We start from the raw sequence: 20,515 nt of genomic DNA, 5'->3' as shown, positions 1-20,515 counted from the left end.
TACATATCTAAAATAATTTTGAAAATTAACCAATTTTTATAAAAACACTTACCTATATGAGAATATTTTTTAAAGTTCCCGCTAAAAAAACTCTACGTCATACAACTAGAAATAAATCACGCGTTCCGTCGAAATTGACCGAGTAACTATAAATAAAAGCTTAAAAATGACGTTATTCGGTAACTACTATAAACAATACGGGAAAAATAAAGAAAATAGACTAAAAATCACATCTAAATAAGAATAAATCTCAAAATTCCCGCTAAAATTTACAGAAACAATCACTTACGTTACAGAACGATAATCCAATCTCGCGTTTCCGTTAAAGTTGATTATTCTCGTTAAAACCGATTAAATAAAGAAACAAGAACATAAAAAGAACAATGTTTTATTAAGTTAAATAGAAATTAGTATAAAAATAATATTTAATAACCGACGTACTTAACAGATCGGTGTGCGTCTGCACTTAACAACTATAAATAGAGGTTAGGTAACTATTACATATTTTTCTGCAGCTACGCCTTCTAAGACGTCAACCATCATCTGTTATTTGGTTTGTGACAGATAAACAATCAATGATTGACGTATGACACAAAACAAATGACAGATAAGATTGCATTTTATCGAATACAATTAGATTTGAGCGTTCCAACACGTTACGTCGCTTTTAATGAAATACAAAATACACACATTACAAAATTTAATAATTCGTGTAACATTATCAAAAAAAATACTTAAAACGAATAAATATATAAAAAAACAAATCACGAGATTATAGATAAAACGTGGGAATGTAAAAAATAATTTCAAAATACAGGGTGATCTTGTAAATATTCACAAAGTGTAGGTGAAATAATTGTAAAGTGTTTGAATTTATATAATCATTTGCATTAAAGGGTAACTTGATAAATATAATGGCGATAAATATTGGAGTAGTTTTAAAAATAAAATGAATCAATAAAATTACAATCATTATCACATTTCTTTCTTGTTCATCATTGCCCATAATTCGGACCTATCCAACAATCGGTCTAATTCCTTCTCGGGTATGGTCAGATCGTCGAAATTCGTCGTTTGTTCCTTCAACAATTTTTGCAAAGTTATCAATTCATCTTTGATTTTGTTCGTTTCTCCAGATTTTCTAAATTTACCTAAAATAAATAGACCAAAAGTTGCAAAAGAAAATATTTTCATTTGATACAATATTAAAGGAAACGTTTTTCTCTGTATTTAATCACAAAAAAGTAACTCAAAGTAGACAAAAAATGATATAAAAAGAAGACGAAATAGAAAATACAAAGAAAAATCTACCTAATAGTAGATCAAAAGAAGAAAAAGAAGAAGAAATAAGAAATATTTGAATTTCTCATGTGGAAACGTCAGGAAAATGTCATTTTATGCACCTTATCATAAAAATAGTTGCAGAATCGTCAATAATGTCCAATTTTTTCAGTTGATCCTCAATGGATTACAAATTTTTCGTTTTGCTTATACTAATCTATTGAGATAGATAGAAAAACAGTAGAAAATCATCTATCTCGGAGTAAACAATAGATATCAATTGTTATCGGTTGATTTCCATTGAAGTCAACATCAATTTATATCAAATGACAGATCAAGCATTATCAATTGACAATATACAATATTTGATGTCAAAAGATAACATTAATTGACCATCAACTTCAATCGACATCAAATGACAGATCAAACAACTCCAACTGACATTGACAATCAAATGACAATAATTGATGTCAAAAAACATTAAAAGACAACATCAACTTAAATGAACATCAATGGACATCTAAATAGTCATCAATCGACTTTAACAGTCATCAATTTTTGTCAGTTGTCGATTGATGATGTCCAATCGATGTTTATTGATATCTATTGTTATCGGTTGATTTCTACTGAAATCAATCGATTGACTTTAATTTACATCAAATAACAGATCAATCAACATAACTGTCATCAATTGACAATCGACAAGAATAGATAACAATTGACATGATAAGACATAAAATCTATCTCAAGGTAGATCAAAAAGAAGAAGAAACTTTTTGTAAACGAATATTTTTTGGGGAATCTAAGCACAAAAATAGTAATATTATCATCGATGATGTCACAAAACAACTGATCCAACATTGTCCATTCTTCCAAATCGATATAATAAAAAAAAGAGATAAAATTAACCCACCGTCCTGTATAATAATCTTTTCCAACAACCTCTTCTGATACCCCCTATTAATAATCAAATCGTCGATGGTATTTTTAGCTACCAAGGTATACACCATAACAGGTTTCGTTTGACCTATCCTATGACAACGGTCTTGAGCTTGTATATCCATTTGAGGATTCTAAAACAAAATATGTTCCATGTTTTATTCGAGACGCACAGTAAATAATCTAATCTTACCCAATCTCTATCGAAAAATATAACTGTATCCGCTGCTGTCAAATTAAGACCCAGACCTCCGGATCTGGTAGATAACAAAAAAACGAACATATCCGGATCTTTACTAAACCTTTCGATGTTGTGTTTTCTATTGATCAAATTCATTCCACCGTCCAAACGACAATATTTATATTCTCTCATTATTAACGCCTCCTCGATCAAATCCAGCGACATCACCAAAGTGCTAAATATCAATACCTGCAAAATAATATAAATTATACGTTTTAAGAATGTTCGGTCGTCGCCTTCTAGAGCATTTTCGGGAAAATTAGGAGTCTCGTGGTGCTAGATCTGGCGAGAAAGGTGGATACGGGTAGACAGGAAGACTTTTAGCAGCCCACTAAGTTTCTTCTTTCACTATTTGCATATTTTCATCGATTTTTGAGGTTAAAAAACTTCCTAGTCTTTAACTGACTCAAGTTACTTATAAATAGTCTTTAAAGAAAGTAAATTATCACCACAAATAGATTTCAATATTTAGTGGGCACTTTTTCATCGCACCTCGTACATTTTCACGTCGATTTATAACTGCGGGTGAAACAGACAGAAATTTTTATTGAACAAGGAACAGATACCATACAAAAAAATCGGAAACTTTTTCTTGGAATAGAAATTTTATGAAAAAATTCCTTGTTTACTTAGGTTAGATGAGAAATTTTTCATACATACATACTTTAGCAAGAGTAACACTTGTAAACAGCTTTTCAACAAAGATTTTCAACATCTTTTGAGCTTTTTGGCACTTATTTTTTAATTTCAAACGAACTTTTTCATTACCCCTCGTACAAAAACATTTTAGAAAAAATGTTTACGGCGATTTATAGCTGTGGGTGAGACTTGATTTCGCCACTACATTCCTGATACGAAAGGACGAGCAAAATAGTGGGTTAGAAAGGGTGCACTTTTTCCAAAAAAAAAAAAATACAATTGTATTGGCTCCAAAAACAACGATGGCGATTATTTTGCAATGGAAAACTCGCTTTTCAATCAGGACCAACGCTCCTAAACATACAATCACTAATAGCACTATGAATTCGGTTGACTATCCTCCAGATCTAACCACCAGTGATTTTTTCGTTTCCTAACCTAAAAATTTGGCCTCGAAGGTAGAGATTTTCATGAAAATGACTTACAACGACGTTTATACTGCAAAAAAATATAATTATTGTTGAAAAATGAAATTTTAGGCCTTTTTTATTTAGATTGGGTCAGAAATTTTTCAGATGACCCTTGTATTTTTATACGAGTCGGAGTTTTAGGTAGTAAACTACTTATAAATAATCTTCAAATTTACTAAATTATCATCATTGAAAGATTTCTACATTTCGTTGGCTTTTTGGCACTTTTTTTCAATTTAAATTAAACTTTTTCATCGCTCCACGTACAAAAAAATTGTCGAAAAATGTTTTACGTCGATTTATAAATGTAGGTGAAACACATCACTCCTGAAACCAAAGGAAAAACAAAACAGTGGGTCGGAAAAGAAAAAATTGTTCCGAAAAAGAAAAAGACAATCGTGCAGGACCGAAAAGACTGTTTTGAAAACTAATTTTCAATTAAAAACGTGTTTGTCGATCAAAACAACACGGCTAAACATTCAATAACGAATTTGACCATAAATTTGGTCGATTAATCTCCAGATCTGACCCACGGTGATCTTTTTCTGTTTTCTAACCTAAAAATTGACTTCACAGACAGATTTTCATCATAAAACCATAAATAATGTAAAAAAAATGGAAACTATCACTTCAAACGGTTTGAAAAAATGAAAAATTATCATTAAAAAAATTAAATTTCAGGAACTAAACAGGAATTTTTAAATTTATAGATACAGGGGGTTTACAGAAAGTTAAAGTAACTTACTTTATGACCGTCTTTCTTCAATCTAGGTAATAATTGATCTAGGACCATCAATTTTCCGCTGCTACAGATTAAATCCTCATTAATTAACAAAGTTTTCTCATCTGCGTCAGGATCTAGTGGAAAATGTACGAGATAAGGATGATCGACGATTTTTTTAAACATCGACATCGGAGACATCATAGTTATCCTCGTAATAAACTTGATGTGTTCTTTTTTGAGATCCTGTTTGGTATTAGCCCTTTCCATTTGCAATAATTCTTCTTCGTAATCGGAATAATCGTCCTCTACCGGCGGTTCGTAATAACTTTTGGGTTTTCTTCTTCCTCGGCGGGGTAAAGGCGCCTGAAAAGTATTCAAATAGGGTTACAATAAAAGTACTGTTTCAAATCAGATAAAATATAAGAATATCCACAAAAACACTTTAATACTAATTGAGCCACAACGCGAAAATATCAAATTAATTGCAATATATACGAGGTGTGTTACAAAAACAAAGCAAATAATTTTTTTTTTCGAAACAGTTGCGTCCATTTCGATCGATATGTTGTGTACCCCCGTATATAAAGACAACTTTGAACCAATTCCATTAGTTATTTGTTAAATAAGTGCTTTAGAAGCTTACTGAATAATAAAATTTGTCCATAATAACTGAGGAATTGTCGAAATGACATAAATAAAATATAAAAATATGGGAAAAAGGACATAATCGTACGTTAAAATCGAAAATTGTCCTACTAGAATCCTTGCGAAATAATGTGGAAAAGAAGAAAATCAAAAAATTGTGTCAGTTTTTGGTACCTTCTTGTAAGTCTACCACCACGTTCCTCACCAGATTTGGTACCGTGCGACTTTTGATTAATAAGAGCATAGAAGATCAAATTAAAGAATCCTTTCACAAAATCCCACAACTTCTTGTTGATAAGTTATATACAGAAAATTTTTTACTGATTAACAAAATGGCTGAAATAAAAGTTGTTAGAAGACCAAAAAAAAAACTTACATCTTCTTCGATTCTCAACAATTTGGCCATATTTTTATTGATAACGTAATTATACAAATCGTGTTGTAGTTTCGTCAAAGGACAATAGATATTTAATTCCTTTTTCGGTACTACATCTCCCAAAACGTCCTTCTTCAATCTTCTCAATACGAACGGTTCCAAAACTCTGTGAAGGGTCGTTATGAAATTGGTCTTTTCCTCTTGTTCAATCAGCTTATTTTCATCCTAAATATATATATACATCCACAGTTAGTATTAATAAACAAAAAAATATCATTCGTATTATATAAACCTTCATGTCTTCCAGCATTACAAGAGAAGCGAACGTATCGACGTGATTGAATATGTGCGGCATTAAAAAGTTTAATAAGGCCCAAAGTTCCGTAATATTATTATGTATAGGAGTACCAGTCAATAGAAGCCGATTTGATGAAGTCAGGGATCGCAGCATACTGAAAAAAAAAAATAATAACTTCCATAGTGACACAACCACACGATAATAAACTGTAAATAAAATGTTGTATGTATTGGCCCACTTTGGGATCACACAATAACACCAATTAGGTTTACTTTAGCTTTGATTAGGTTAGGTTGACTTAAGCTAGGTTATGTTTATGTCAGCGTTTACTTCAGCTAGGTTATGTTTATGTCAGTTTTAATTAGGTTTACTTTAGCTTCGATTAGGTTAGGTTGACTTAAACTTAAATAAGGTTATTTTATTTGGTCGATAATTTGAGAAAAAGATTATAATTAGTATAATTTTTGATAGTATATGCCCAGATTTTTAACTGTGTTTGAATTTGGTTTGAAATGATTGTTATCAATTAATAACATTGAACCGACATGTTTTTATGTAGAAATAAGATACTTACAATCATTACGGTAGAAATTTCTAAAAAAAAATTGTTAATAGACTCATACTTACACTGCTAATTGGCATTCATGATTTTTCACCCGATGTCCTTCATCTATAATAATATACTGCCATTCCAATGTTTTCAGAATTTTTTGTTCTGCTACAGGCGTTTGATAAGTCGTTAGAACTACAGGTCTAGTCCAGAAATCTCCCACTTTATACCTCCTTTGGATCTCCGAATACATTTGGATTCTTTGAGATTCGTTTCCGTGAAAAACTACTACGGGTATTCTTGGAGCGAATCTTTGAAATTCCATTTCCCAATTAGGTATAGTGGATAGAGGAGCTATTATAAGAAAAGGACCTGGTACTTTTATCTCCATAAGGTGAGCTATCAGGGCTATAATTTGAACTGTTTTGCCGAGCCCCATTTCGTCTGCTAATATACCATTAATACCATTGTTCAGTAGATTCTAAAAGTCAACTGGGTTATTATTTTTGAAAATATCTTTTAAATGGTATTACTTACGACCATCCATTGTACTCCCTCAATTTGGTATTCTCTCAAACTTCCTCCCTCAAACAACTTCAACTCCTGTTTTATATCATTTTTAGCTGCAGAAGGTAAAAGTTTAATTATTTTAACTATTAATTTTATTTATAAAAAAAATAACATTTGATGATTATAAAACCAAAAAACCAACCTTTAACAACAGGTGATTGAATTTTAGCATCGACTGCTTCCTTCATATCACTTAAAGTAGGCAAAAGTTTATTTTTTTCTTGTAGAGATTTGGTTGCAGAACTAGTACGAAACGAAAAACTTTCATTAGTAATATTTATTTGATAGAATGAGCATTGAACTATATCATCTTTACCTTTTTTTATTATCCACCAAAAGTTTTTCCTTAAAAAAGTCTGAATACTTGGAGCTTATTTTTAGTAAATAGTTCATTCCTTTCAGGGCTTGCTCTTTGCGTTTTTTCAAAGTCTCTTCTTCCGCTATCCTCTTTTCATCCAATTTCTGTTTCTTTTGATTCTCGCGCATAATTTGATATTCCAGCTTGCGTTTCATTTTTTCTTCTGCTTGAATAACTAATTGCAGAGCACGTTCTTCTTCTTGGAGTCTCTTTTCTTCTAACCGCCTTTCAATATATTCTTTCTTCATTTTTTCCTTTTCAATTTTCTTATTTTCCTTTTCTAGTTTTCTTATCAACTTTTCTTCTTCCAAAATTCTTTTTTCTTCCAAGCGTTGTTCTCTTAATGCTTCTCTAATTTTTTCTTTCTCTATCTGTTCTTGTCGATTAGTAACTTTCTTTAGTGGTGATTTTTTTTGTACATTATTTAATTTTGCTCTTTTCCTTATACGTTCTACTGTTTCTATATCAGGAAGGTTTATTGCCATATCATTACTTTCTTCTGAATGTAGATCCATTTTTGACTAAAGTTGACAGTAACTGATTCGAATTATTGCAATTACTTTTAAATGATTGGAAATGAAATATATGTAAAACGTTATGGCGTATATGTAACTATTATGTAATTCATGAATAATAGAAATATAATATGAATTTATCAATTCAGTTACTTTATTTCTTTTTCAAATTTAAGAACACATGATTGTCTAACAATGTAATTTGTAAAACTTACTTGACTTAGATTTACGATTAAAAATATAAAAAAATAGAGATACAAATTATACAAACATTAAAATCACGACAAATATAATTTCCAAAACTAAAAAATGTTGATTAACCAGTTTATCAACATATATTGGCGCTAAAACTATGAACAGTTATCGATAAACGTTTCTTCTTTTTTTTTTCAAAAATTTTTTAATACTTGAACTACTATCTCTCTATATATATGTAATTCCGTTGTTTTATCAACGATAAATGAATTATTTTTTGTTCACAAATAAATACTATTTCTATAAAGTAGACAAATTGTTACAAACTCACTTAATAATAATTTTTTAAAAAGTTTATTTCATCAAAAGTCACTGGATTAATGATATGTTATGACATAATCAAGATGTAGAAAGAAGAATATATAAGGTTAGATAAAATTTGTGAATAAAATTTAGATTTTAAAGCTTAAGAATTTATTTTAATTCACATAATTTATTGCTATCGGTTATTAATTATGTGTACTCCTACTGAAATCATTAAAAATATTTTCACCCCGTTTCAAGATCATATAAATGAAGAACAAGACACAAGAGAGGTAAGGTAAATAAAAAGAAAGTTCATTTATCTTTATTAAAATGGATTTTATACAATCTACACTAACGTACTTGTATATTTTAAAAGGAAATGCGTAAAATAGTAAAGGAAATAGAAAAACCTTTAAGAGAAATAATAACAATTCTTCAAGTTATACATCATGAAAAAGATGTCGAAAAAAGTGAGTATCTAAGTTTTTAATACCTAATATGTTAAAAAAAAAACTATTTATCGATATTTTCAGTGCACGCTGCTTGTATAAACGCTAGAAAAACGTTTGAAGAAGTACGTCAAGGATATGATTCCTTGAACAAATTGATACCTGCAGGGCAGTATTATAGATATAATGATCATTGGCGATTTGCTACACAACGTTTGTGTTATTTGGCCGGCCTAATAATATTTTTGGAAAAAGGAATTTTAATTGATAAGGAAACAACTGCAAGTATTTTAGGACGTAAGTAAATAATTTTTAGTACAACTGTTTTTGTTTAAATGACCATTTCTAGTTTCCAATCAGTCGAATCTTCACTTAGATTTAGAGGATTATCTCATGGGGTTACTAAATTTAGCTTCTGAATTGGTGAGATTTTCATCTTACGTCTTTTTTTCACTTTCTATCCTGAAATTTTTCATATTTTAGTCAAGATATGCAGTAAATTCCGTCACTTTAGGTGATTACAATAGACCTATACAAATTTCGAGGTTCGTGGCGCAGTTGAATGCCGGATTTAGGCTTCTGAATCTTAAGAACGATTCTTTGAGAAAAAGATTCGACGGATTGAAATATGATGTGAAGAAAATCGAAGAAGTTGTTTACGATTTGTCAATCAGGGGATTCGCTTCAAGTTCATCTTCTACTGAGGTACAGGGAGAGGAAAAATAATAAGTACTGTTATAAGTTTAAGTGTTTTGCATTAGTTTTTTATATTTACTTGAAGGCAAGTTTTTGTAATACAGGTAAGCAAAATATATAGAAACAATCTTTTCTTTATTTTCTCTTTGCTTTTTTTCCCATTAGGTGTTGGATTAAAAAAGTTTTGAACTTGATTATAAACTTTGTTTCTACAATTATTCAAATTTGGGGATTTTATTAAAAAGTACCAATAAATCATTTTTTAAACAGTTTCTAATGGAACTAGAATGGTGAAGTTTTTCATTTTTCGATTTTGAAGTTAAATTTTTTTTTAAGAAACGTCTTAAATTTTTAAAATAAAGTATATAAAGTCATAAGAAATATCAAATTTCCATTTAATATCTATAAACTAATTTTTATTGGTATATAATACAAATCTTGTACATATAGTGCAGATAACTATTTTCCACCAAATATCAAAGGAATCTGATGGGTAGAACTTGAAACATCAGGTCAATCACTTCAAAAAAAGTTGAGTAAAACCCCTTTTGGAATTCAAGAAACAATTCCAGTAGAATAACTCGTTTCATTTAGTCGTCACAAAATATACTGTATCTATGAAAAAAAAAATCGATTTTTTCAAATTTTTAGACCAAATCACCCCCTTAAAGAAACAAATTTGTGCATCTTCATCAAGTAACGTTTAGTATTTCAGGTAAAAAGATATATATGTTTCAAAACAATTTTTTACGGGTATAATGAGCTTGATGTTTTCGAAAATTTAGATTTTAATGATATTAATCATGTTTTTTCACTATTATTTTATTCTTAAAGAGCCTCCCCAGAACCTTGGGCACTTGGACAGAGCCTCCTGGGTTTATGCATAAAGACGGTCCCAGTTAAAAGACAGTGTGTCTCGAAATCGATTCCGTTATTATCTCTAACACTTGTATCGGCCCCATTTTCTATTAGAAAGTCGATGATATCCTTGGAGACTTCCATAATAGCTGCAATTAATAATAAATAAGTCCTAATAAAACGTATTCGTATGTACAAACGAAATTTGATTAAGTTAATAAAGTTTCAAATATTCTGTTGACATTTGTTATAAACATTAGGATAATTTCCGTTAATGATGAACAATCAGAAAAATTAGTTCTCGAAAAAGGAAAACGTGAAGTCCAAACAATGAATTTTTTCGCGTACATTAAATCGAAATGACAGTAAACGTTATGACTAATATTCCTACTGTCGGCATTTTTACCAAATTTAAAAATTTTTTCAATTTGTTGTGTACAACAAAATATTTTTTATTATTAATTATTATTTTATTATCCTTTATTCGTAATTAATATCATATTCATAATGTCTCACGCCATCATTAACCACATCGAGTATTTAGTTAATTTATGTTATGAACGAGAAAAGGGTTATGTTTGAATATAACTTGAAAAGGGCGTAAGTTGAGTAACTTTGATTGGTTGGTGACTAATGTAGGTTTAAATAACGTGCTTTCAATAAAAATGAAGATAACAATCATTTTTTTTTCAATATATTGATATGTATTCTAATGTTCACGGCTCACATCATCTTAGACATAATTTAAAGATCGTCTGCTTAGAAATTTATAATAAATTAAATCAAGTGAAATAAAAAGGTGAAAACAATTGTTAAAATAACTAATTTTGATAATAAATAGTCCTTTAGTCGAAATAATTCGCTAAATGGTATGAATTAATGAAAACAATCCACATAACCTCAAAATAACATCGAGTTAAAAGCGTATTTATCAAATCGTTGTATTGAATTTCGTTCTTTATCTGTAATTAGAAGAAAACAGTACAAAAGGGGATTAATATCGTCTAATAAATTAATATTATTGTCATTTCTAGTATAAAATAAAACCCACAATGCACCAAAATTATAAGAAACAGTAATTGTGAGTTTCGAGGTTATATTCAAAGTATTAAAAATCGTCGTCAAATCATTTTTTATGTTTCTAAAATAGATGTACCTGCTCGTAGTAAAGGAGTCCACCCTTTGTTGTCTTTAAAATTCACGTTTCTTATCAATTCAAAACAAAATTTAACGTTTTCCAAATTATTCGTATCCACAGCTACATGAAGTAAATTCAAATCGTTTATATCTCTTGCAAATACATCTGCTCCTTTATCTATTAAAAATTTCGCTATTTGGAGTCGTCCTTTTTCGATAGCGATCATCAGAGGAGATCTTTTATTATAAATAACTGATTTATTGACGTTAGCTCCCAAAGATATCAATAAATTTATCATTTGTATATCGTTAAATTCGATTGATTGAATTAAAGGTGTTTTATTCTCCCTATTTTCGGTGTCTAGTAAATATGGCCTAAAACCATTGAGTTGATATTAAAGATAGAGTGGATTCGAGAGAAAGACCATCGGTTTACCTATTACCTATCTCTCTCTCTCTCTCTCTCTCTCTCTCTCTCTCTCTCTCTCTCTCTCTCTCTCTCTCTCTCTCTCTCTCTCTCTCTCTCTCTCTCTCTCTCTCTCTCTGTTATACCGATGCTCTTTCTTTTTCTATCACCAGTTTGAATCTACTTGAATACGCTCGGTCCATATTTAATATTAACTCTATACCTTAAAGTCGAAAAATTGATAAAAAAAAATTATTATTCAATTTTTTTGTAAAAGATTTCCGATTTTATCGAACAACAATACACTTTTTTTAGTGTATTCTGTTATGTCATCCCTGTGGTAAATTGACATACCTTATATTCGCGATCTTTCTAACAACCGACGATTTTCCTAATTTGACGTATCGAGTCATATGCATTGTGGTATAGAAAGGACCTTCGTCGGTAGCACCTTTAAAATAAATCCAATTTTCATCGTTCATATCGTCAGATTTAATACGAAAATTGTAACAAGTACAAGGTGCTAAATTATCCACTTTGTAACAATCATTTTCACCCCTATAACAAGAAACGTTCTCGTTTTTAACTACCGTTCAATAGGACAACCTGTATACGATTACATAAATCTTTCTCAAATATCCTACTTACCAGTAAATACAACGCCATTCTTTAATGGAATTTAATATTTGTAATTTACGTTTTTTATCACGATCAAATAAATTTTCCCAACTTAATACTATATAATTTGGTTTTCTTTCCAACGTTTTGATTAATTTACGATCATTTCTAATATTAGTTGAATGAAACATTTTGTTATTTGGAATAAAATATTGATTAAACAACTTCAAACATGTGATATTCGCTAATTGCTACTAAAAACCAAACCAAATTTTGAGCTTATCATATCTTTTCAAAATATATTTTTCCGAATTAAAATAATATTTTAATTAAACTAAATATTATTATAATTACTTCATACGGAGGGTTAATCAGACTCTATGTAGTTCACGTGGTACTTCTGTAATCTTGCTTATTGGTCCTTCGAAGATTTGACGTATGATAATTATAAACATCGAAATTTGTAATTCAATTTTTGAGATAAAAATTATGAATAATAGTTAAATTAATTTGTAAATAAATAAAATACTCAATTTTCCAAAATTGATTTAAAACAAAAATAGTTAAATATTTATTTATACTAGATATGGAAGGTTAACCAGAATCAGTATTTCACGTGACACTTCTATACTATTTTTGATTGGTTTTTAAAGAATTTGACATATGTCAATATTGACGAGTTAAAAATCAAAGTTTACAATAGAATTTTAATAAATGAGTACATAATAACTTTAATTATGTTAATTTTTATATAAACAATATCAATGTGAACATATTTCATCGATACCTTAGAAAATGTGAAGATACGATCTACAAAATGGAATCTAATAAAAATGAACCGCAAAGAATAGGAAGTAACGTGGAATGCAATGTAAGCTTCTTAGATAGAATAGAAAAACGATCTTTCGGTTTAAGACAATATCAGCTTAGTTTAGACGACTCGATAGCATTTAAATTATACAGTAATTTCCATAATTTCGACCTTGGTCATAAAATTAATACCGAAAAAAATTTAGGTGGTATATTCAACTTGGAATTCAGTCTCGATGGGTATTATAGTCGATTAAACACGTTAGAAATATTATTAATACTTAATATTACAGGAAATTGTTAGTCGCAGCTTGCGAAGGCAAACAAGTTATAACTATAGATGCTGCTAGTCAAAAATTGATTAATACTATCCCCGATGCTCATCAGAATTGCGTAAATTGTGTGAGGTAATAAAAATTTAGCTTCAAATACAATTTAAATGTTTAGAAGCGTCGGTGAATCAAAAATCGCGTGGTTTTTGCAAAAGTGTGTGTTCAATTCCTTTAATTGTAGATTTTTGAATGATAAACATTTTGCTACTTGTTCGGATGATACTTCAATTAAAATATGGGATATAAGAAAGTTGAAATATTGTATGAAGACTCTTCATGGTCACTCGAATTGGGTAAGTGCTTAATACAAAATTCTGTGATATAAATACAAAGATTTTTATTATAATTGAAGATTTTCACATATTTTCAATACTCGAAATATTATTAGATAAAATTTACTGTATTTTGTATGAAATATTATTTAGATTTTATCAAACATCTAAATATTCAGTAACTATTGTTATAATTGCATAAAATCATTTGAAATAGTGAAATAAGCATTTTATGAGTGGGATTGTGGCAAAATTGAACCAAAGTGTACTAATTCTAATATATTTCCTAGCTTTCGAATACTTTCCTTTCATTCTTTCTATATGGAGAGAGTTTTATAGGTATTTTTGCCAGTTATCTTTTTAATTTTAACTTGTGTTTTTATCTCAACAGTCCACCATGCTGTCTGTTTTCTGTTATTACTTTGTCTGATTACCTCTTGCAGAGTCTATGATGTTAGTTTTTTTTCTACTTTCTTTAATATTTGCTAATTTTCCGAATTTTTTCATACCTTTTTGTTATTGCTTAGTGCCTGGGCGGGTTTATTTTTACTTTACCTATTAGAGTTTGTACCTCTTTGCATTATTATCCAATTTTTTGGTACAAATAGGTTAAAAATATCGAATGGTCAGAAAAAGATAACGTAATGGTAACATCAGCTTTCGATGGTAGCATATACGCTTGGAATTTGAAGAGCCCCAACGAAAGCAACATGATGTATGATAAAGTATTTCTAATGAACGGTCTAATGAGAATGAAATTAACTGAAGACGGTACGAAAATGGTGATATCAACAACCAACGGTTTCATGATTATCATACATGATTTAAATCTTCTTACTTTAGCTACAGATCTGAGGTCGTTCAGGGTAAGCATTTATTACCCATTAAGTTCAATCCAAATAAATTTGATGGGGGGATTTTTAATGGTTTCAGCCTAGTTTGTACAGGTTGATGCAAATGAGCGATCAGTGTTTTCCTGTCGGTACAGTTTACAATTATCTATTTTCCCCTTTGAGAAAAAGAAACCGGATCGAATTCGTTGACGATTTTCCTAACGAAGCGGAAGTTATTAGTTCTTTACAGATACATCCGCACGGTTGGTGTGCAGTATCCAGAAATTTAAACGATGAAGAAAACGAAGAGGTATATATGAGTTTAAATAAATTTATGTTATCTACATATTTTTTTTGTGGTTTTAGTGGACCACTGTCCATGATATACAAAGTAGGGATCCCAAAGATTACGAGAACGCTTTTACTTATGTTTCTGAAGAATTACCAGAAGGATCTGAACAAGATAACGAAACAAATAACCGTCCCACGGATCTATGGATGGGTTATATTTCATTGGAAGAATACAGTAATCACAATAGAGATTTTAGCCAAGTTACTCAGAATATTTTCGAAAATTTTCAAGTGCCTACGATGGGTATTTTGAATACAGGTCTTATTGGTAAGTAGAATTTTGTTGTCACATGGTTATACGGATAAATTGATGACCTAAAGGGTAGTAATACATAATACTGGATCCATATGTAGTATCATGTCGTCTACAGGGTGGATTTTTAACCAAAAACATGCAATACTGATCATTTTAGCGATTAGAGAGAGGGTTGCATTGAAACTAACAGAAAAAAATGTTTTGATGTGAATTAATGAACCTAAAGGGAAGGAATACATTATAAAGTATCCAGATATAGTATCATTTCGTCTACAGGGTGATTTTTCAGTAAGAAACTATTGAAAACTTATTATACTGATCACTACAGTGATGAGAAAGTGATTTAAATTTGTTCTATGATGATTATATTCGAATAAACTTTATGTTTTAGGTGTAAATTCGTCTTTCAACACTTATTTCCGTCAACATCCCGAACATAGCAACAAAATCGTGAGGAATCTACCGAGGATGACGCACTATATCAAAGAGAAGAACGTCGGTAAAGGTTTCATCAAAGAATTGTGTTTTTCATCGGACGGTAGAGTGATTTGTTCGCCTTTCGATCGAGGTATCAGGATGTTGGCTTTCAATGATAATTGCAGCGAATTATCCTGTTGCATACCGGATAATCCGCAACAACTCAAAACCGTCATTGAAATGAACGATTATCACAAAGACGTTGTAGTTTCTTGTAAATTCAGTCCGTTACATCATCAGTTAGTCAGCGGTTGTTTGAATAGTGAAATTAAATGGTACCAACCTGTGATTTAAAAAAAAAAATAATAATTTTTCTACGATTGAGTAAGGTACCGGATATATAGGGTAAGCACACTAATTTTCGAAATGTATATTGAATCGAGAAGAAAATTGTTGACGTAAAGTAATCGAGGAAAGAAAATCGATTTTCCAGTAATTGCTATCGAAGGAAATTCAAATCGAAATTGAGTAAAAATAAAGATACGTTTTTTATATTCGCGTGATTCTTCTTTTTTTTTTATACAGTTGCTCATATTTTTACTAAGTGTCATTAAAAAATTGATATTACACGATTTAGTATTTTTTTTGTTTAGTATTTGATGCTTCGAAACTTGAATTTTTCCATTTCTCCTGAAAAGTAATAATTTTTCGGAATGTCAACATTCATAGTTGTATTGTAGCTTTGTTACGTCTATAAATACAAGGGAGAATATTTTTTATTTTCATGGAAGTTGTTTTGTAAATTACAGGGTGTTTAATAAAGCCAGAATGTGTTTTATCTAATAAAATACCCTATATAAGTATGTATATCTCTGTTTTCAAAAATATGACTGAATGTTGATATACAAAGTGCAGAGAATCAAAATTTTCACGTTTTGAACTTACATCGGTATATACAGGGAGTTTAATAAAGCGAGAATGTGTTTTATCTAATAAAACACCCTATATAATTATGTATATCTCTAATGTTTTCAAAAATATGACTGAATGTTGATATACAAGGTTCAGAGAATCAAAATTTTCACGTTTTGAACTTACTTCAGTATATACAGGGTGTTTAATGAAGCCAGAATGTGTTTTATCTAATAAAACACCCTATATAATAATATACATCTCTGATGTTTTTTCAAATATGACTGAATTTTGATATACAAGGTGTAGAGAATTAAAATTGTCATGTTTTGCATTTACTTCGGTATATACAGAGTGTTTGATAAAGACAGGTAAGTTACCATTATAATATTAATTATAAAAAAAATAATTATTGAATAACTTGTATACTTTATTATAAGTGGAACTTAAATCAGTTTTGCAATTGTGAAAAGTGAATTATTTTTCCAACAATATTTAATGGGCGAAATGGATTAGGACGATACAAAATGTTACAATAATTATAAGCGTCAATTGGAACGCACCTTTTATAATCCATTGATGGATGACATCTCGAAAAAAATGCCTCGAGTACGTTGACAGGTACAGTCAAATGTCAAAACTTTGAAAGTTTCGTATTGAAATGTTTTTGTTGTAATGAAAAACTGCCAAAAAAACAATTTTTATTTTAATAATATAAAAAATTATAACTACGGTGAATGTTTCTTTGATTTGATCTCATTCTATAAATAATGGCTGGTAAAAACATATTAGCAGAACTTCAACTATATACAGATTATCTTAAAGAAAGAACCCTTGTACTCAGAGAGGAAAGTAAGTATTTGAACGAATAATAAATATAAAACATACTTAAATATAATATAAACAAAAACTTGTTACATAAACGAATTAGTACTATTTTTTTTTTTTAAATATTCAAGTATTTTTCAATACTTTAATGATATTCAAAATACGTTTTGTCAAGATGTAAATTTTGTTTTAGACGCTAGACTAGAAATGATATTTAAAAGACTAAAAATGTTGAATGACGAAAATAGAATACCCACAGATATATCTGAAAAAATGTCCGAAATAAAAGAAACTCTCATAAATACACCATTATCTTCTATATCCCAAACAGAAAGGTTGAGAAAACATCATAATTATCTATCAAAATTGAAAATTTGTATTAAAATTTATATCAATATTAATGAAAGACTTTCAGGTGACATCAAAATGGCAAAAAGGTAAGACAGTGTGATTCGAGTTATTGTGATATCTACAGGGTGTTTCTTAAAGCCATAAGGTATTAAAGTTGTTTTATTCAATAAAATACCCCATATAATTATCTATATCTCTGTTTTTCGAAAGTTTGAAAAAATTTTGATATAAAAGTTATAGAGAATCGAAATTTTGATGTTTTGCGATTACTTCGGCATATACAGGGTGTTTCATAAAGCCACATTGTATAAAAGTTGATTTTTCTAATAAAACGCCCTATATAATTACCTATAACTCTTTTGTTTTGAAATTATTTCAAGCATCTGGTGGGTAAAGTGTTGCAATTTACTGTAGAGACAGTTTTCTATAATTTTTTTAGAGAACTTGAGCATTCAAACCAAAAGTTAGCAGGTATTTCAAATTTGAGTTTAGAGCAAATACAACAATTGGAAGAAAAGGCTAAAAGATATGAGAATGAAGTGTCTAAATTTGAGGTAATTCGTCAATTTACCCTCATTTACAATTTGTTACAATTATTTTGTTTGTTTAGAGAAAATATCCTTGGTTGAAAGATCCGATGTTTGATTTACCTAACATAACAAAAGAAACGCAAAAGCTACAAGAAGTGAAGACTACTAAAGAAAAATTAATAAAAGAACTCAGTGTGTATCAAGGATTAAAACCAGACATTAGAGAAGCCAATCAACAGCTCGCTCAAATTAAAGAAGAACATAATAAAATCAGTGCTCTATTGTTAGATTCCCAGGTGTCCGGACAAAATTTCAATTATATCGATAAGAGATAGGAGAGCGTTCGGTTTTTGGAAACATTCAATTGAGTCATTTCATCAGAACTAAGTGATAATTATAGAATAGAAAATATATTTAAAATTCGACTTTGTTTTTTCAAAATATCTACATCTGACTCTATTGGCCAATGCGACATCAGTATTGTGTACAATTTACCTTCAGTTTTACAAAAAAAGATTTGAAGTGTCCTGTCAAAGTTGATTTGCATTCAAAATGTTTTCAATTTTGAATCTATTTTATATTATTGTTAATGGTTATCAAAATAAATGCTTATAATTTATAACAAATATTATTTTTTATACATTTTACAATAGAATCTTTTACAAAAACACACTGTTTACATTCTTATATTCACCTAGTAGTTCAAATGTAATACTTATATGGAGTAGTTCATATATAACAGTAGTTCAGATGTAACTCATATCGAGTAGTTCAAGTGACTATCAAGTAGTCCTTATGTAAGTCATATATTGAATGGTTTATTGTGACTCTTGGATTGGGTAGTTCACATATTCACGATAAATTCAGTAGTTCATATGTAACATACATTGAGTGGTTCATATCTAGTCCGAATTCAATTCAAGATACATCATAAGTAACATTTCGAACAATTAGTAAGTGACATATTCGTATACGACCTACTGTTAGAAGTTTATCAGAGTTTAAATTTTTATGTGAATCTCTCTTTACAAAATGACGTAAATATCTCGATATATATGTCAAAAATTAACTTTCGTTATCAATCAACTCATAACTTCATCGAAATTTTTCGTTTCACACCATGAACAACCACCCATTTATTTTAAACAGTACCAATGTTATTGATGAATCATTTTTTACAGCAAGTGAGTAAATATTTTTCAGTATCACGAAATTTATGAAAAAAAATTATTTAGTTTAAAGGAAACATAAGATCAAACATATATCCCTTTTTTTGTGAAAGCAATTTAATGTATTTTCAGCCCCAACATTTGTGAACGGTCAAAACGTTTTCGTATCTCAAGAAAAACAAAGAAAATTATTTGATACTTTGAGTACTACCATAACAGGAACACCACAATCCTCCGGGTATCCCCAATTTTATTCAGGGAATTACATCCAAGCCGAACGATATTACGGTCCTCACGGGATCGTTTACTCTTTCCCATCAACACATCCTAATCCACAAATAAACCGGTAAAATATTAAAAATTTAATCAAATTCATCGATTGATTATTATTTTTAAAGGTGGTCTGGAAATTCTTATCCTCTATCACCGAATGTATTAAGAACCGATTTACCTAATTCTTCGAGTCCCTCTTACCCCATAACTTATCCAGGAATGGGTTTAAGGTCGCCAGAATATCAAGAACAATTAGCACAGAATCCGTTTTATTTTCAAGCACAGCAATTACCTGCGTATAAATTTAAATTCCATTTAAATGAAAGTACTTCTTGTTCGGATTTGTTAAATACTAATAACCAAGTACCCGGTTTTCGTAAGTATTGTTGCCGTTTATAAAAATGAAATTTCCGCTCATATCAAACACTTGGTGAAGATTTTGATTCTTAAATGTTTCTTTTAGAAGGAACTCCTGATTTTCAAAATCTCGCCGGTATTATGTATCAACAAGGATCCCACATTCGATATCAAGGTACATATTTAAAAACTATTTTTTTCCCAATTTTTACATTCTTTTGACAGATTGCAAAGTCATAGAAATATGTGGCCATTTTTGGTCTGTCAATAAAATATATGAGGCGCGTTTATTTGTTGTCATCTGTCAAAACTGTTTTTAAGTGTGGTTCACCTTATAGCACTAGCAAATTCATCCAACAATACCTCTATGCTTTTTAATTGTTTATTGTTATTTCTTATAAAATCTAGTACTTTATTCTATAAATCGATAGAATTTTGTTTTATTAATTTGTAGAGTGTGTCTATTTTGTAAAATATTCGTGACTAGTATTACAAGGATGTAAAATAGGTTGCATAACTTGCTGTGTTGAAAACAATTTAAAAAGTTGACTTT

At 29.6% G+C, this 20,515-nt stretch overlaps 6 protein-coding genes across 7 annotated transcripts; 4 read left to right on the top strand and 2 right to left on the bottom strand.

Moving 5' to 3' along the window:
- Positions 1-372: 372 nt before the first annotated feature.
- LOC130896043 (lymphoid-specific helicase-like) lies at positions 373-7,978 on the bottom strand. Its single transcript, XM_057803800.1, has 10 exons — positions 7,050-7,978; positions 6,876-6,976; positions 6,701-6,786; positions 6,241-6,644; positions 5,608-5,767; positions 5,316-5,540; positions 4,316-4,657; positions 2,414-2,650; positions 2,195-2,354; positions 373-1,151 (listed from the first exon to the last, which is right to left on the bottom strand). Exons 1-10 carry the CDS (start codon positions 7,604-7,606, stop codon positions 976-978), a joined length of 2,448 nt encoding a protein of 815 aa, XP_057659783.1. The 5' UTR covers positions 7,607-7,978; the 3' UTR covers positions 373-975.
- A 206-nt stretch (positions 7,979-8,184) lies between these two features.
- LOC130896044 (translin) lies at positions 8,185-9,390 on the top strand. Of its 2 annotated transcripts, none has more exons than XM_057803801.1 (5): positions 8,185-8,397; positions 8,484-8,577; positions 8,641-8,853; positions 8,906-8,979; positions 9,040-9,390. In XM_057803801.1, the coding sequence occupies exons 1-5, from the start codon at positions 8,317-8,319 to the stop codon at positions 9,280-9,282; spliced, it is 705 nt and encodes a 234-aa protein (XP_057659784.1). In that variant the 5' UTR covers positions 8,185-8,316; the 3' UTR covers positions 9,283-9,390. The 2 variants fall into 2 exon arrangements, with proteins under 2 accessions (XP_057659784.1, XP_057659785.1); XM_057803802.1 differs by having other exon boundaries at positions 8,318-8,402.
- A 264-nt stretch (positions 9,391-9,654) lies between these two features.
- LOC130896045 (fibronectin type 3 and ankyrin repeat domains 1 protein) lies at positions 9,655-12,433 on the bottom strand. Its single transcript, XM_057803803.1, has 4 exons — positions 12,302-12,433; positions 12,008-12,211; positions 11,267-11,622; positions 9,655-10,259 (listed from the first exon to the last, which is right to left on the bottom strand). The coding sequence occupies exons 2-4, from the start codon at positions 12,133-12,135 to the stop codon at positions 10,081-10,083; spliced, it is 663 nt and encodes a 220-aa protein (XP_057659786.1). The 5' UTR covers positions 12,136-12,211; positions 12,302-12,433; the 3' UTR covers positions 9,655-10,080.
- A 456-nt stretch (positions 12,434-12,889) lies between these two features.
- On the top strand, positions 12,890-16,174 carry LOC130895295 (DDB1- and CUL4-associated factor 10 homolog). Its single transcript, XM_057802519.1, has 7 exons — positions 12,890-13,321; positions 13,375-13,488; positions 13,595-13,706; positions 14,294-14,551; positions 14,619-14,828; positions 14,885-15,137; positions 15,517-16,174. The coding sequence occupies exons 1-7, from the start codon at positions 13,089-13,091 to the stop codon at positions 15,894-15,896; spliced, it is 1,560 nt and encodes a 519-aa protein (XP_057658502.1). The 5' UTR covers positions 12,890-13,088; the 3' UTR covers positions 15,897-16,174.
- A 916-nt stretch (positions 16,175-17,090) lies between these two features.
- LOC130894749 (uncharacterized) lies at positions 17,091-18,789 on the top strand. Its single transcript, XM_057801720.1, has 4 exons — positions 17,091-17,306; positions 17,476-17,719; positions 18,073-18,187; positions 18,244-18,789. Exons 1-4 carry the CDS (start codon positions 17,225-17,227, stop codon positions 18,496-18,498), a joined length of 696 nt encoding a protein of 231 aa, XP_057657703.1. The 5' UTR covers positions 17,091-17,224; the 3' UTR covers positions 18,499-18,789.
- Positions 18,790-19,101: 312 nt separating this feature from the next.
- LOC130894750 (uncharacterized) lies at positions 19,102-20,211 on the top strand. The gene is made up of 3 exons (XM_057801721.1): positions 19,102-19,347; positions 19,465-19,678; positions 19,731-20,211. The coding sequence occupies exons 1-3, from the start codon at positions 19,284-19,286 to the stop codon at positions 20,002-20,004; spliced, it is 552 nt and encodes a 183-aa protein (XP_057657704.1). The 5' UTR covers positions 19,102-19,283; the 3' UTR covers positions 20,005-20,211.
- Positions 20,212-20,515: the final 304 nt, after the last annotated feature.

Source organism: Diorhabda carinulata, chromosome 6 (assembly GCF_026250575.1).
Source record: "Diorhabda carinulata isolate Delta chromosome 6, icDioCari1.1, whole genome shotgun sequence".
Classification (NCBI taxonomy): Eukaryota; Metazoa; Arthropoda; class Insecta; order Coleoptera; family Chrysomelidae; genus Diorhabda; species Diorhabda carinulata.
This window is presented reverse-complemented; position numbering and strand designations above follow the sequence as displayed.